General features: G+C 48.3%; 1 protein-coding gene across 1 annotated transcript; it reads left to right on the top strand.

The window, feature by feature from the left end:
* Nucleotides 1-711: 711 nt before the first annotated feature.
* Nucleotides 712-13,681, top strand: LOC102454908 (syntaxin-3-like). The gene is made up of 2 exons (XM_075940779.1): nt 712-6,363; nt 10,027-13,681. Exon 1 carries the CDS (start codon nt 826-828, stop codon nt 1,717-1,719), a length of 894 nt encoding a protein of 297 aa, XP_075796894.1. The 5' UTR covers nt 712-825; the 3' UTR covers nt 1,720-6,363; nt 10,027-13,681.
* Nucleotides 13,682-14,019: the final 338 nt, after the last annotated feature.

Genomic DNA, 14,019 nt, shown 5'->3' on the forward strand with positions numbered 1-14,019 from the left:
TTTCTCTCTTCCTCTCAGTAGACTAGTATACTTCTCCACTGCTCTTTCGTGCTTCTCTTCAATACAGTCTCTTGGAATAATACAGTTATTTATGACTGGAGGGAATCACTGATGATTTTTTTTCTTAACAGAGTGATTCTGCTTCTGATCTCCAAAAGAATAAGATTCCAAACTGGAAACAATCCCAACAGCCACATCCTTATTTGAGTCTATATTCTGAAAAACAAATAGTCTGGTAGCACTTTAAAGACTAACAAAACATGTAGATGGTATCATGAGCTTTCGAAAGCTCATGATGCCATCTACTTGTTTTGTTAGTCTTTAAAGTGCTACCAGACTATTTGTTGTTTTTTAAGTTTTTCCTGTGACAGACTAACTCGGCTACCCCTCTGAAGCTTATATTTTGAAAGTTAGAGTTTTGCATGATGACATTTGTGCGAATTCTGTTTTTACAGAGATCTGTTTGTTTCAGAATTAGCATTTTGCCACCTTATTTTCAGGTTGCTAACAATAAAATCTTCTTTCTTTAATGTTTCCCAGTTACTGTTATAACAAAGTTCATTTTGCAGTTTCTGTTTAGCAATGAAGTGTACCGCCCATTGTTGGCATGCAGTCTAACCTAGCCGGTATTAGTTAGCCATGTGATGCAGAGTAAACTCTGGGTAAGCCTATTGCTTTGGTCAATATTTGCTCTCGCTCTGGGAGGGAAGATATTAACAGCTCCACTGACGCAAAAGATCCTAACTCTCTCTTCCTTCTTTACAAAGCTGATGTGTGCATTTTGTGTCCCTCTGCCACAAATGTTGCCAGCGGCTGGGGCTGAAGATGAAGGACAGGCTGGAGGAATTGAGGGTCCGAGTTAATGAAGATGAGGACTCTTTGGATATTGATGATACTCTCTCATTTGATAACCCTATTTTCCAGGAGGATGAGACCAATCCCATGAGCAAAATATTCCAGGAAGTGTCAGATCTCTCACTGGCCCTGAATAAACTGGAGGAGTTAGCAGAGACCATTGACAAGAAGCAGCAGCAGGTGCTGTGCTGTACCACTGAGGAGAGCATTTATGAAGAAAAGAAAGAGCTAAGTATCATTAAAGCCTCCTTCACTAGTCAGGCTAAAGTCATCCAGCCTCAGCTCAATGGGATTCAAGACACACTGGCCCGAGATAGCAAACAATGGCTGGCCGGATACCGCATCCACCAGAGCCAGCTCTCCATCCTAATCAGCCAGTACCGAGACATCATCACGCACCATTATGCCAAGGAGATGGAATACGTGGGGAAGTTGAAGGAACAGATTGTGAGGCAAACTGAGCTGGCGGGCTTGAGCCTATGTGAAGAGGACATTAATCAGCTAGTGGAAAGCCACCTGGCACCTCGTATTGTGGGCCAAGACCTGGAAATGCTCAAGGCCAAGCAGCACTTGGCCATGGCCCAGGTACGCCACCAGCAGCTGCTGGACCTAGAAGCCCAGATCAGTGAGCTGCACTCACTGTTCCTGCACTTGGAGGTGCTGGTTTCAGAGTCATACGATGTCATCAACAACATTGAGTACAACATCCTGCATACACTTGATTATGTCTCCCAGTCCAATGAGGAGGTGAAGAAAGCCCTAAAGTACGAGCGCCAGTCGCGGATCTCGGCTATGCTGTCAGCGATGCTGGGCCTTTGTGCATGTTGCGCGTGTTTATCATGTGTAGCTGGCAAAGTGCGGTGACACGGACTCTGCAAAGGAAGGTGATAGCTACCTTCCATGGACCTCAGCAGCAGTCAGGCTATTTGAGGGCAGTGAATGTGGATTACCCCCGTGGACGAGCTCCACTCCCTCACTGGAAGAAAGTGTCCCATGATTTGAATGGATTTGAAAGCAGGTTTTCTTGTGTCTTACATATGAGGAAGGATTTCACTGAGTTTTTTGGTAGGACACTGGCAATCAGTCTCATGTTCCTACTATTATTTTAAGATGGTATGTTCTATCTTTAACAGTGTCCTTAAAATTATTTAATATATATTAATAAAAAAGGCATTTCGTGTTTCTGATCAAATACAACTTTGCATAAAAAAGCTCCTGCTAAAACTTGTGTTGTATCATTGGTCATTATAAAGCAAGCAAACAAACAACAGTTCAGTTTCCCAATTTGATTATAATGCTCCTCCACCAAGGTTTAAAACCTTAATCTACTTGGGCATGTTTTTATTATTTGGATTTTTCATATGGAGTTGACTCAGTGTTTGTTGTGTTTTGTTGTTAAACAAGTGTTTCAGATTTCAAAATGCTTCTAGTCCTGGTGCCCTCCAAGTGCCTGGAAATACCTACAATATGAATGAAGTGTGATGTTTACATAAGCCGTTTTTGTTTCAAACTTCTGTTACAGGACTGGAGGAGTTAGCTTTCCTTCACACAGGTGTGTGTTTGTGTTTGTTCATGTGTTTGAAATGAAGGGATAGAATTAAATGCAATGGAATTTAATCATTTGAAATTCCATTTTACAGTTTTCTGGTGGAGCTTCCATCAGGCATAATTTCAGTCTTGTTCTTTCATTTGATTCAGTTTCTGTTTCCATGGAACTTTCAAGATTAGTGGTAACAAAACCAGCTCTTCTTATATGATCAGTAATTTTGCAGTGGTCCATTTAATATTCAATGGCCATTCAAGCTAACAATATTACAGCTCAAAATTCAAGTTTTATTTATCTATTGGTTCAGTATAGTGCAAAAATAATGCGGGTGAGCACATTGGCAAAAACTTTCAGGGCTGTTTTTTTTCAAGGATCTGATCTAATCGAATCTAGTCTTCTTTGTAAGAATGCTGTTCAGTTGGAGAGAATCAAGCTGGGTGAGGCAATATCTTATACTGGACCAACTTCTGTGGGTGAGAGAGGCAAGCTTTTGAGCTTACACAAGTCTGGGAAAGATTAAAAAACAGCAAATGATCTGGGAAAGGTTCTCTGAGTGTCACAGCTAAACAGAAGGTGAAACAGACTGTTTAGCATAAGTAGTTTTTTCCTGTACTTCCCCCTTATGACTGGATATGTATTAATGGGACATTTTGCATTGTACAGTCCATTGAAATGTTTTAACTACTTATGCTAAACAAGCTGTTCCACCTTCTATGTAGCTGTGACACTCTAGTACATTCCCCAGACTGGAAGAAGAGCTCTCTGATTGATAAACATTACCTTACCCACCTTGGCTCTCTCATGTCCTGGGACCAAGATGGCTACAACAGCACCACATACAGTCTAATGTTATAACATTCTCAGGAAAGTTTTATATGCAAAAATATCACTTTTCAAAGGAACAACTGAATTATGTGATGATCTCTAAAATAAAAATACAAGTTGCCAGAAGCCACATAAGCAAAAGCTGATGTGAACAGTACATGTATTTGAAACTTTAACAGTAGTTTTCCATAAACATTGAGAATCAAGTAATGTAATGGGGATTTGCCATGGACTAGTGACATTTCAATATAATAGGGGTCAGTTTAAGATTCTCAGGAATTTTTGGAGAGAGCATTTATGTATTGAGCATTTTCTTGTGTTGTGCCTAGACTAGCTCTCCCACTCTTGTATTAGCTCTAATAGAAACATTGCTGTAATATTCTTGTGCATGAATAAATTATTTCTTGGAAAGCAGTTACTCCAACATTTATGAAGAGTTGGAACTAATTTGATTGAGATTCGGATTTATGGTGTGTAACCTGGAATTAGATTTTGCTAAATCTATTCATAGAACATTTGCCTTCCAAATAGGTGAGAAATTGTATAACTTTTATCTCTCTACAGCTGTTTGTTATGCTAAAAAACACACTCATTTTATTTGGTCTTCTGAGAAGAACTTCAGTTGAGAGAACAGTTGATTCGCTGCTTTGTTTGCCAGATTAGTTCTTTCAGCTCCCACTGACTTCTTAACAGGGTTGGACACACGTTCAACAAATGCATTTCAGCTTTCGTCTTACAATGTGTTCCTGTCGAGTCTTGAATCTAGTACTTGAACCCAGGAGGTAACTGAGTTGATTGCTTTTGCATTCCTTTTATTAAGTCATGATATGGTTAGCCCTATATTGGGTCTATTTATGATGGAGCAAGGAAAGGAGGGAAGAAAGAGCATGGCTGATATTATTCAATAGGGATGGAAGGTCATTTTATTAATCTCTCTGTCTTTTGCTGTGTGGCTCTGTTTAGATTGTTATGAGTGTCCAGCCAATTGATTCAATATCTCTCTACCCCATTCCATTGCCAAATACTTATCACTGTTAAATTTTTTTTGCCCATTTCACAGTGGAGATCAGTTGGACTCAGGGCAGATTTTCCAGTTTCACTGTTGTGCTGTCAGAGCAGGAAGAGGACAGTGTGTTAACTTTTTTGATTGTTTTATCTAATGTCACAAATTGAGGGTTTTTTTCCTTTTAGTGTATTAACAGAGATGGTCCATTCAGCTACATGGCATATGGATCCAACCTGGAAGGTAGTGGGGAGTGCTTGGGCCCATTTCAGTGAACTTCGGTAATGAAGGCAAGTTGTAAAATAATGGCCTCAGAGTTGTAATCCGCAGAGTGACTTTTAAAAAGGGGGTTCTGTATCTGTTGTCTATTGGTGACTCCAAAACAAATGTGTTCAACTTACAATCACAAGGATTAAAAAACAAAAAAACTTTTTGCCTAGGAAACACACCCTGGAACTTGAAATCAAACTGGGTTCTTTCTGGCTTGTGAATTTTTACCAGAAATAAGATATTCCACAGTTAGAATTTGACAAAAGAGTTCTGTTACTGATGTGAGTCCAACTAGGATCTAAAGTGTTCTCCCACAGCTGTGTTGGCTCTAGTATCCCCAGATTTAACAGACCCCCCACCAACCCACAATAAAGGAAGCAAACAAAATCCAACAGCATCTGCATCCAACAAAACTTTTCTTTGTAACTAAATTTATGTATGTGTTTAATTTTATGTATGTGAGTAGACCCATACAGAGAACAGTTTTGGTACCATTGACTTTTGCAGTATGTTACTGAGTTTCTTTCTCATTGTTCTCCCAAAATGTTAATGTGCTCTATAATACGTCTTGTACATTCCAAAGATGACTGTTGGAACAGTGAGTTACTACCTCTTTGTGCTTCTCTAATGACAGATAACTTGCTGCAATGTATACCGGCCAGATTCTGCCCACATCGCAACCTGGCGTGCCACTCAGGTGAAAGAACTGTATGAGGCTAACTTAAGCTGCTCCCCTGCTCTGTAAACTCACAGCATAAGGGGCATGTTGGAAGCAGAGTTGTGTGTGGATCAAGGATGAAAGGGAGCATGGTCATAATACACAATGTTGTAGTAGTTCTGGGCTGCAGACCACCCTATAGGCAACCTAGGCAAATCTGCCATAAGTTAAAGTAGGTCCCAGGGCTGCTCTTCCTTACACAAAGAGCCATTTTTGTCCCTGCAGCAACCCCAAATCCAGGGAGTACATAGAAGGCATAAACCACCCCACCCTTTCTGTGTTACCTCTCTGAGGAGACTCAGAAAAGTTGCTAGCCCTGTGAGTCTGTTTGAGATGGCTTCTGTTTTTGCTATTTGTGCTGCACCGTTTTTCCTTTTTTCTAATTTTTTTCTATGCTGCAGATATTCTCTGGCAATGAAATGAGACCTGGAGTAATGTGAAAAAGCAAATTTCATTTTAGTTCCATGTCTGCTGGATGAGATGAAGACAGGAATAACAGTTGGGGTTTGTCAATAAATGTTATCAATAAATGTTCTCTCTTTCCATTTTCATTTCCTTTTCTATTTGTCCAGCCTGTTCCAAGGGGATTTCCTAAAGAAGAAATCAAACAAAAAGTAACAAACAGACATCAAATGTTTATTTACATTTAAAATGTCATCGAACAACATTAAGGGCTGTTATATTTGATCATTTCATCCCTTTCTGCCTTTCAACAACAGCACTATTTATACACCGCTCATTGAAATGGCTGATGTCTCCAGAGACTTTATAATTTCAAAGCCATGGACAGCAAGGAAATAGTATCTATCAGCAGTGTCTGTTTTAAATATTTCTGAATTTAAATCAGCTAAAGAAAGCAATCTCATGTCAGAGCACAGACCAATGCCACAAGGCAATCAAGACTAGCAAGTAATAAGGATCATATCTCACACCAAGGGAGTAAGTACAGTGAGTGTACATTGGATTGATGGACTATGTAAAATGGACTGTACCAAGAGATTAAAGGGCAGCAATTACTTTTTATTCTCCACTCTCTTGGCAAAGGGAAGAATGGTTGTACATTTGAAAAGGAGCTGGCACATATTGAGAGAGGAGTGGGACAGGAGCCCCCTTAATTGTGACCAATGGACAGGAGCCCCTTAAACTGTAAGTATTGCTACACTCTTTCCTCTGCACACCTGTCCTATCAGATAATTGAAGTGAGAATCACTGTGTCCCTGGGGAGAGTGGGAAATATCTCTCTGACTAGAGTGATTGTTGCATATACAGAGTTGTCAGACTACACAATATTTATAGAATTGGGGCAGACTCTCTGAAGAGACTGAGTTGTTGCAAAACTGAGTATCCCGGGACCTAATTTTTAGGTACCTGTGAAAATCACAGAAATGACAAATACAATGCATAAAATCTGAGGGAGCTGCCTAAGCTCCTATATAATGTGCAGTGATAGCAGTGGCGGATATAGGGCAGGGTGAGCGGGGCGGCTGCCCCGGGCCCCGCACTTCAATACGCCCTGCGCACGCGCTATTACCTGTCGGCTGAGGCCATGGCGCATGCACAAAATTATGCTGCCCTGGGCCCCACGCTTCAATAGGCCCCATGCTCTGGGCCCCGCAAACCTCTCCTCAGCCCCTGGGTATGTCTAGACTACATGGCTCCGTCAACGGAGCCATGTAGATTTGTTTTTTTGGCAAAGGCAAATGAAGCCGCGATTTAAATGATCGCAGCTTCATTTACATTTACATGGCTGCCGCGCGGAGCCAACAAACAGCTGATCAGCTGTTTGTCGGCTCGCGCGCTAGTCTGGACGTTCCCCCTGTCGACATCAAAGCCCTTTGTCAGCAGCCCCGGTAAACCTCATCCCACGAGGAATAACGGGGCTGCCGACAAAGGGTTTGATGTCGGCAGGGGAGCGTCCAGACTAGCGCGCGAGCTGACAAACAGCTGATCAGCTGTTTGTCGGCTCAGCGCGGCAGCCATGTAAATGTAAATGAAGCCGCGATCATTTAAATCGCGGCTTCATTTGCCTTTGCCTATGTGTCTAATCTACATGCCTCTGCCGACAGAGGCATGTAGTCTAGACACAGCCCCTGAGTGGTAGACACCAAAGAATGCTCAAAAGCCAGCAAGTTAGGGCTGCTACTCACCTAAGATGGTGAGAGGAATGTGTGCTAATCCCCATTCCTCTCTCAGAGACAGGCATCTAAATCTAGGCTGTGGGGAGATATCTGCTTGTGATCCACGAATGGGGACAACCCCCTGGAGTCAGGTGACTTAGGTGTCTAAGCTGTTTCTTGTGGGAATGAGAGAGGCACCTGACTTATTTTACACTGTTGGAGGCCCTCGTGGCCCCTGGGTCCTTGTGGGGCGGTGAACCCTCCCCGCAGAGGTGGGGAGCACCCCGCCCTGGATTTAATCTAGCCCTGCTTCAGTGGTAGCAACAGCCTCGCCTGGATGAGGGGGCCTTTCACCAGCGTCCAGGTGGATTGCTACTTGTCGGGTGCTCGAATCTTTTGGCAAGACCCCGCTCTTTTACCCACGGGGCTCAGTCCTTGCATTGCCGGGTATCTTCCCTCACCAGCCTCTCTCCGTCCGGGGTTGACCGGGTGGTTGGTTTCACCCCTTCAGCCCCTCCCTCTCTCTCGCTCTCTGTCTACGTGCGTGTTTTGGGTGGCGATGGTGGGGTAGGGGGACCCGGACCCACCCACTCTACCAAGTCCCGGCCCAGGGCCCTCAGGTCAGGAGCTGGTGGCTCTTCTGGTCTAGTGGGGATAGCACTCATAGTCAGTTGACCGTCCCAGGAATCGCTTGCTCTCCTGCCCTGGGCCACTTCCTACCCCATTAGAGGCTGTATCTCCTCCTCCACACCACGGCACTGACCTCGCGTCCTACCACCTCAAGGCGTTTTCCCTCCTTGAGGTGTCGCTGTCCCACTATCCTCCAGGCTCCCACGCTGTTTCCATCCTTAGAGGCCTTTGGGTCTCCATCTCTGTCTCTCGTGGGTGAACCCCTCTTCTCCAGGGGGGCTAGCCCCCTTTCTGAGGCTTGTTCATCTGGTTGCTCTCTGGGCTGTCGCTCCTTCTCTGCTCCCAGCGCCCTGGGTAGCTTGGGGGTTAATCCTCACCCTTGCAACTCTGAAGGGGGTTCTCCTCGTCTGGTGTTCCCCGCCATCTCTGGCCTCCGCTGGTCGTCTGCCACTCCTGGGCTCTCCCGGCAGTCCACCGCCTTGGGGCTCTACCGGCTGCCCGCTGCCTCCGGGCTCTCCCAGCAGTCTGCCCCTACCTTTCCCTGCCAGCCGCCTGTTGCCTCCAGGCTGACGCCAGCCACATCTCCTGCACTTGCTGTTCTCCCCCTCCCCCCCAGAGCATGACGGCATGGTCTTTAAATGTCCTGTGCGGCTACCTGAGCATGCGCTGCAGCACCTTAGTGCACTACATCAGTCACCCCTGAGTGCAGCAGCTCTCGCTAGGAGGGGCGGGGTGAGGTTACCCCGTCACACACACAAAACTGTTGGAAGATAAGGGGGGCAGACCACTATAGTCCAGTGGTTAGAGGACTCGTCTTGGAGGTGGGAGACACAGGTTCAGTTTCTCCCAGTGATGGACCGTCATGGATACTGCCAGGGTTAACTCTACCCTTTGTACCAAGGGAGATGGGCATGCTTTTGACTGGAGACCAGGTATAAAAGGGAGCAGGTCAGCTTGTTCAGGACAAGTGAGCTGTTGAGGCCACAGAGGCTATGTCTACACAGCAGCGTTATTTTGGAATAAGCTAGTCCAGAAGAGATATTCCAGAATAGTTTATTTCAAAATAACGCATCTACAAATAAAATGCATTTTGAAATAGCTCTTAGCTATTTTGAAATAGAGCGTTCACACTGATTGGACGCTGAATCGCATTTAAGGCCACCCGGAACCAGCTCAGGCAGGGCATCAGGTCAGTAGTTACGTCATGTGGCTGCTGCTTGAGGCTATCTAAGGCTTGTGCTTAAAGGGACGCCCCCTGGACAGCTGTTTCTCAAGTTTCCCTGCTTGTTTGTCTACCTCTGTGAGGGACAGAAAAGCATTTTCTCTTCTTGCTCTGGTTGCCCTGACTCAGGCCACCACAGCATTCTCTACTATGGAGCAGCAGCTGGCTCTGGACACTCTTCAGCTCTTGGAGCTTTTGTTCAAGTCATGCAGAACTTTCTTCAGGCTGCCTCCCAGGCTCTGCAGAAACCCAACCCCCAGGGCTTCTTGGAGACCCTTCTCAGGTATGTCGGGGAGCAGCTACAGGATCTGGACACCGCCTGGGTGCCTGGACACCACCTGGACACTGCCGGGGCAGTCTGGGCGCTGTGCCCTGCTGCATCTGGCATCTGGACACCAGTGCAGACTGGTGGGACCATATCATTGTAGAGCGCTGGGGAGACCAACAATGGCTCCAGTACTTTTGAAGAAGAAGGGCACCTTCCTTGAGTTGTGTGAGTGTCTCACCCCTGTGCTGAGGTGACGGGACATGCACATTAGACCTGCTATTCCCCTCCAGAAGTGTGTCACCATTGTCCTCTAGAAATTCTCCACGCCAGACAGCTAATGATCCATGGGGAACAGTTCAGTGTGGGGAGTTCGACCATAGGAGCCCTGCTCATGCAAGTATGGCATCCCCCTTCCTGGGAGGGATTGTTCTGTCCCACACAAAATCCTGCCTGGGGTAGCTGTGATTGCAGGGGGTTGCTGCTGGTGAGTGGAATGGAGAGTGAGTAAGAGGAGGGAGGGGGGAACTCTCAGGCACCCCTGTGATTCTCAGTTTGTTTGTCTCCTTCTGCAGGTGGTCAGGGTGCCTGGCAGGTGTGGATGCCTTCATCAAGGAATTTGGAGCCCTGGGCTTCCCCAGCTACGGGGGAGGGCTATTGATGGGACACACATCCCTACCCATGCCTCAGACCACTGGGCCTCAATGTACATTAACCACAAGGGATACTTTTCAGTGGTCCTGCAGGCTGTGACTGACCACCGGGGCCAGTTTACAGACATAAATGTTGGGTGGTTGGGGAAAGCACACGACGCACGTGTGTTCAGGAACTCTAGCGTCTGCCAGAAGCTGCAAGCTGGGACTTTCTTCCCTGACCGCCATATCAGGGTAGGGGACATGGACATGACCATGTGCCTGGTGGGGGATGCAGCCTATCCCCTGCAGCTATGGCTTATGAAGCCCTACACTAGCCACCTCAACCCTTCACAACAGGCATTTAATGAGCAGCAGTGGTCGAGGGTGCCTTCAGCCATGCGTTTTAGAGGCCTCCTCACCTGCATGGACCTCGGTGAGCACTACATCCCACATGTGGTAGCTGCGTGTTGTGTCCTGCACAATGTGTGTGAGAAGAAGGGGGAGGCCTTCCTGCCAGGGTGGGGGGTGGAGGTGGACTGCTTAAGCAGTGCCGATAAGCAGCCATGCACAGCTGCCATCTGGCAGGCCCATCAGGGGGCTTCAGAGTCCATGGGAGAGTGGGGAAGGTGTGGAGAAAGAAGCGGGAGGGGGAGAGGGAGTGGGAGGAGGAGTGATAGCTGGAAAGGGAGCAGAGGGTGGAGCAAGAGGAGGGAGCATGCTCTGCACCAGGTGTACACATCATTGCACAGGGAGTGGCCCTGCTCAAGCAGCTCCTGCCAGCTCTCTCACCATGGCTGCAGGTCCTCCTCCACCCAGCAGTCGATGGTACTGTGCTGGGCTCGCAGTGCATCCAGGTGCTGTCACTGGTATTCATCTATTGGACCTACACACCTGCGGAAGCCTCGGGTGCGGGAGGATGTCCTGGGTGGTGTGGGCCACCCTCCGCTTGCAGGTGGTCTGGCTGTAGAGAACAAAGAAAGATGGTCAGTCATCCTAGGGGACACAGTACCTGAAGCCCAGACCTGCTCAGCAAGCCCAGAGCGACAGTTCTCGGTGTTGTTGCATCCGATGTGCTTGGAGCCAGGCCATGTGCACTGTGGCAAGTGACCCCCTGATGTCTCCAGGACTGGGGACTGCACTGAGACTGTGGCCATGCCCATGGGCCATGTGTGGGGGTGCTGAGTGTGTGTGTGTTTGTGGATGGGGAGACCCTTGCCTCCTTCTTGAGTTGTCCCCTGCCTCCTTCTTGAGGATGCTTGTGGGTGGAGGGTATCCCACCCCAGGGTCAGAAACCTTGCACGTCTCCAGACACCCTGTGGCCAAGAGTCCAAGGCTCCTGTGTTGCAGCCTGCTGGGGACACGTGCCCAGGAGAGGCACGGCACATGCTCCCACGTGCACAGGTGGCTGTGAGATCTGTGGCCAGCAAGGGCCAAGCATGGAGCGCCTAGTTCCACCCCTACCTCCTATGTGATGGGAAAGTGATGGCATTCATATGATGTTCCTTCCCTGGCCTAAGACGATGTCTGGGAGATGTCAGCAGGAGGCCTTGGGGCTCCTGGGTTAGGCTGGGGGTCAGGCTGGCCTCCTCCTGGTGCTTGGCCTCTTCCTCCTTATTGCCATCATTTGGGCTCCCGGCGAGGACAACGATGGGCGTCTCCACCCCAGGAGTCTATAACTACTGGGGAGGAAGGGACTGTCCCATCCCTCAGGATGCGGTCCAGCTCTGTATAATACGGACAGGTGTGAGGCTCTGCCCCTCCTTGGCCTTGCCACAAGCCTGGCGGAGCTCCTTTACCTTCATCCACACTTATTCTTGGGTGTGGATGTGGCCTTTGCTCCCCCAGCTATCTGCCATGCGGCCATATATGTCCACCTTCCTGTATCTGCTGCGGAGATCCTGGAGGTTTGTCTCGTCCCCTCAAACCGTAATAAGGTCCAGGACCTCCACACCAGATCCGGAAGGTGCATGTCACTTGTGGCCCCTGGCAGGTTCCTGGGAGCTCACTGAATGTTACCAGGGAGCAGTGGCGGGCTGGCAGGCACCATCTGTCTGGCTCATCTGGGGCCAAAGTGCAGTCAGTGGCAGCTGCAGGGTGGCTCAGGGCTGTCAGGCCTGCTGTGAGCCACAAACCCTGCCTGCAGAGCTGCAGCTTTAAGGGCTCCGGAGGAGGGGGAAGGATAGAGTTTTCCTGCGTGTGGCCAGAGCAGCCACCAGGGCACCCTGGGAAGGGCGGGAGGTCCCCCTATTTTGATTTAGCCCCTATTCCCTGTCTACAAGGTGCCTATTCTGAAATATTTCAGAATAGGTGCTATTCCTCATAGAATGAGGTTTAAAGAACTCAAAATAAGCCGTTCACTATTTCAAAATTATTTTGAAATAGCGGTTTGACCGTGTAGTTGCTTGCGAAGTTATTTTTGAATAGCCGTCTTTATTCCGAAATAACTTTGCTGTGTAGAGATACCCAGACAGTGGACACTGGAGACACCATGATCCAGGTGAATGCAGCACACCTAGGGGAGCTGACAGGATTTTGGGGCCCCATGGCTATGTGGCGGGGTAGAGGGGGGCATTCCAGGGACTCCATTGGAAGGGGTGCGGCTGGGGCAGCCAGCTCTCCATCATGGTGCACCCCTGCTAGCCCTCAGAGCTAGCTGGAGTGCACAGCATGAGGCATTAGAATGTGCCACATGGCACTTCCATGATGATTCTAAAGGGCCCAGGGCTCTGGCTGTTGCTGCAATAGTGGTGGCAGCAGCTGGGAGCCCTGGGTCCTTTAGAATCACTGGGCCCCAGGGCCATTGCCCCCTCCATTCCCCGCCAGTGTCGGTGAGCCTGGGCATGCCCAAGCTCTTGCGGATGCCCAGTGAGGGACGTGCTGCTGAGAGCTGTGCAGGCTGAGGAGCCCAAAGACTGTGGAGGCACCAGGACCCCTGCATCAGGGACAGGATAGGAAGTAGAATGGCGGGGGGGGGGGGGGGGAGGGTTACTTTAACCATTGTGCCAGTGTGTTTCAGATGGATCCTTCACTGACTCAGTGGTTAGCACACTTGACACTACCAGGGCCCTGAACTGAGACTCACTTATGTGGCCATCACCCATCCTTAAGTAGCAGCCAACTCCCCAGACTGGCTACTAGACCACACGGTCCTGCTGGATAGTACAGCTTTGTTGACTGGCCATTGAGTCATACAGCTCTGAAGGAAAAAGCACTTACATTGACTGGTCATTGGGCCACACACCCCTGAGGGAGACGGCAGCCATATTTGATTATAGCTGTTGGGCCATGCAGCTCTGAGAGAGGGCAGTCATATTGATTTTTGCCCCTATGCTATGCTATGCCTAGCCAAAGGATCATCACACAGAGTCAGCCACTGGGAAATAATAACCCTCATCTGCCCCAAAAGGGACAGAGTATGCTTGCTCCTGACACCCTCTCAGGCAGAGAGGAGAAGGGATTCAAACAAGAGTCTCCCCCATCTCTCAGGAGAGCTTTCTAAATTCTCCAGTATGGACTATTTTAATGTGGGTGTCTCTCTGTTGAAGCTTTTACACTGTGAATCACTAATAAAAGAGGGTATGTCTACACTACACCGCTAGTTCAAACTAGCGGGGGTAATGTAGTCATCCGCAGTTGCAAATGAAGCCTGGGATTTGAATTTCCCGGGCTTCATTTGCATGAAGCCGGCCGGTGCCATTTTTAAATGCCGGCTAGTTCGGACCCCGTGCCGCGCGGCTAGACGTGGCACGGAGTAGCTAGTTCAGATTAGGCTTCTAACGAACGAGGAGTCTAGCTGCGCGGCACGGGGTTCGAACTAGCCGGCATTTAAAAATGGCGCCGGCCGGCTTCATGCAAATGAAGCCTGGGAAATTCAAATCCCGGGCTTCATTTGCAACTGCGGATGACTACATTACCCCCGCTAGTTCGAACTAG

This window comes from Pelodiscus sinensis, chromosome 13 (genome assembly GCF_049634645.1).
Source record: "Pelodiscus sinensis isolate JC-2024 chromosome 13, ASM4963464v1, whole genome shotgun sequence".
Lineage (NCBI taxonomy): Eukaryota > Metazoa > Chordata > Testudines > Trionychidae > Pelodiscus > Pelodiscus sinensis.

Bases quoted from the DNA above. Each gene is read 5' to 3' on its own strand.
- LOC102454908 (XM_075940779.1), top strand. From the start codon at position 826: ATGAAGGACAGGCTGGAGGAATTGAGGGTCCGAGTTAATGAAGATGAG.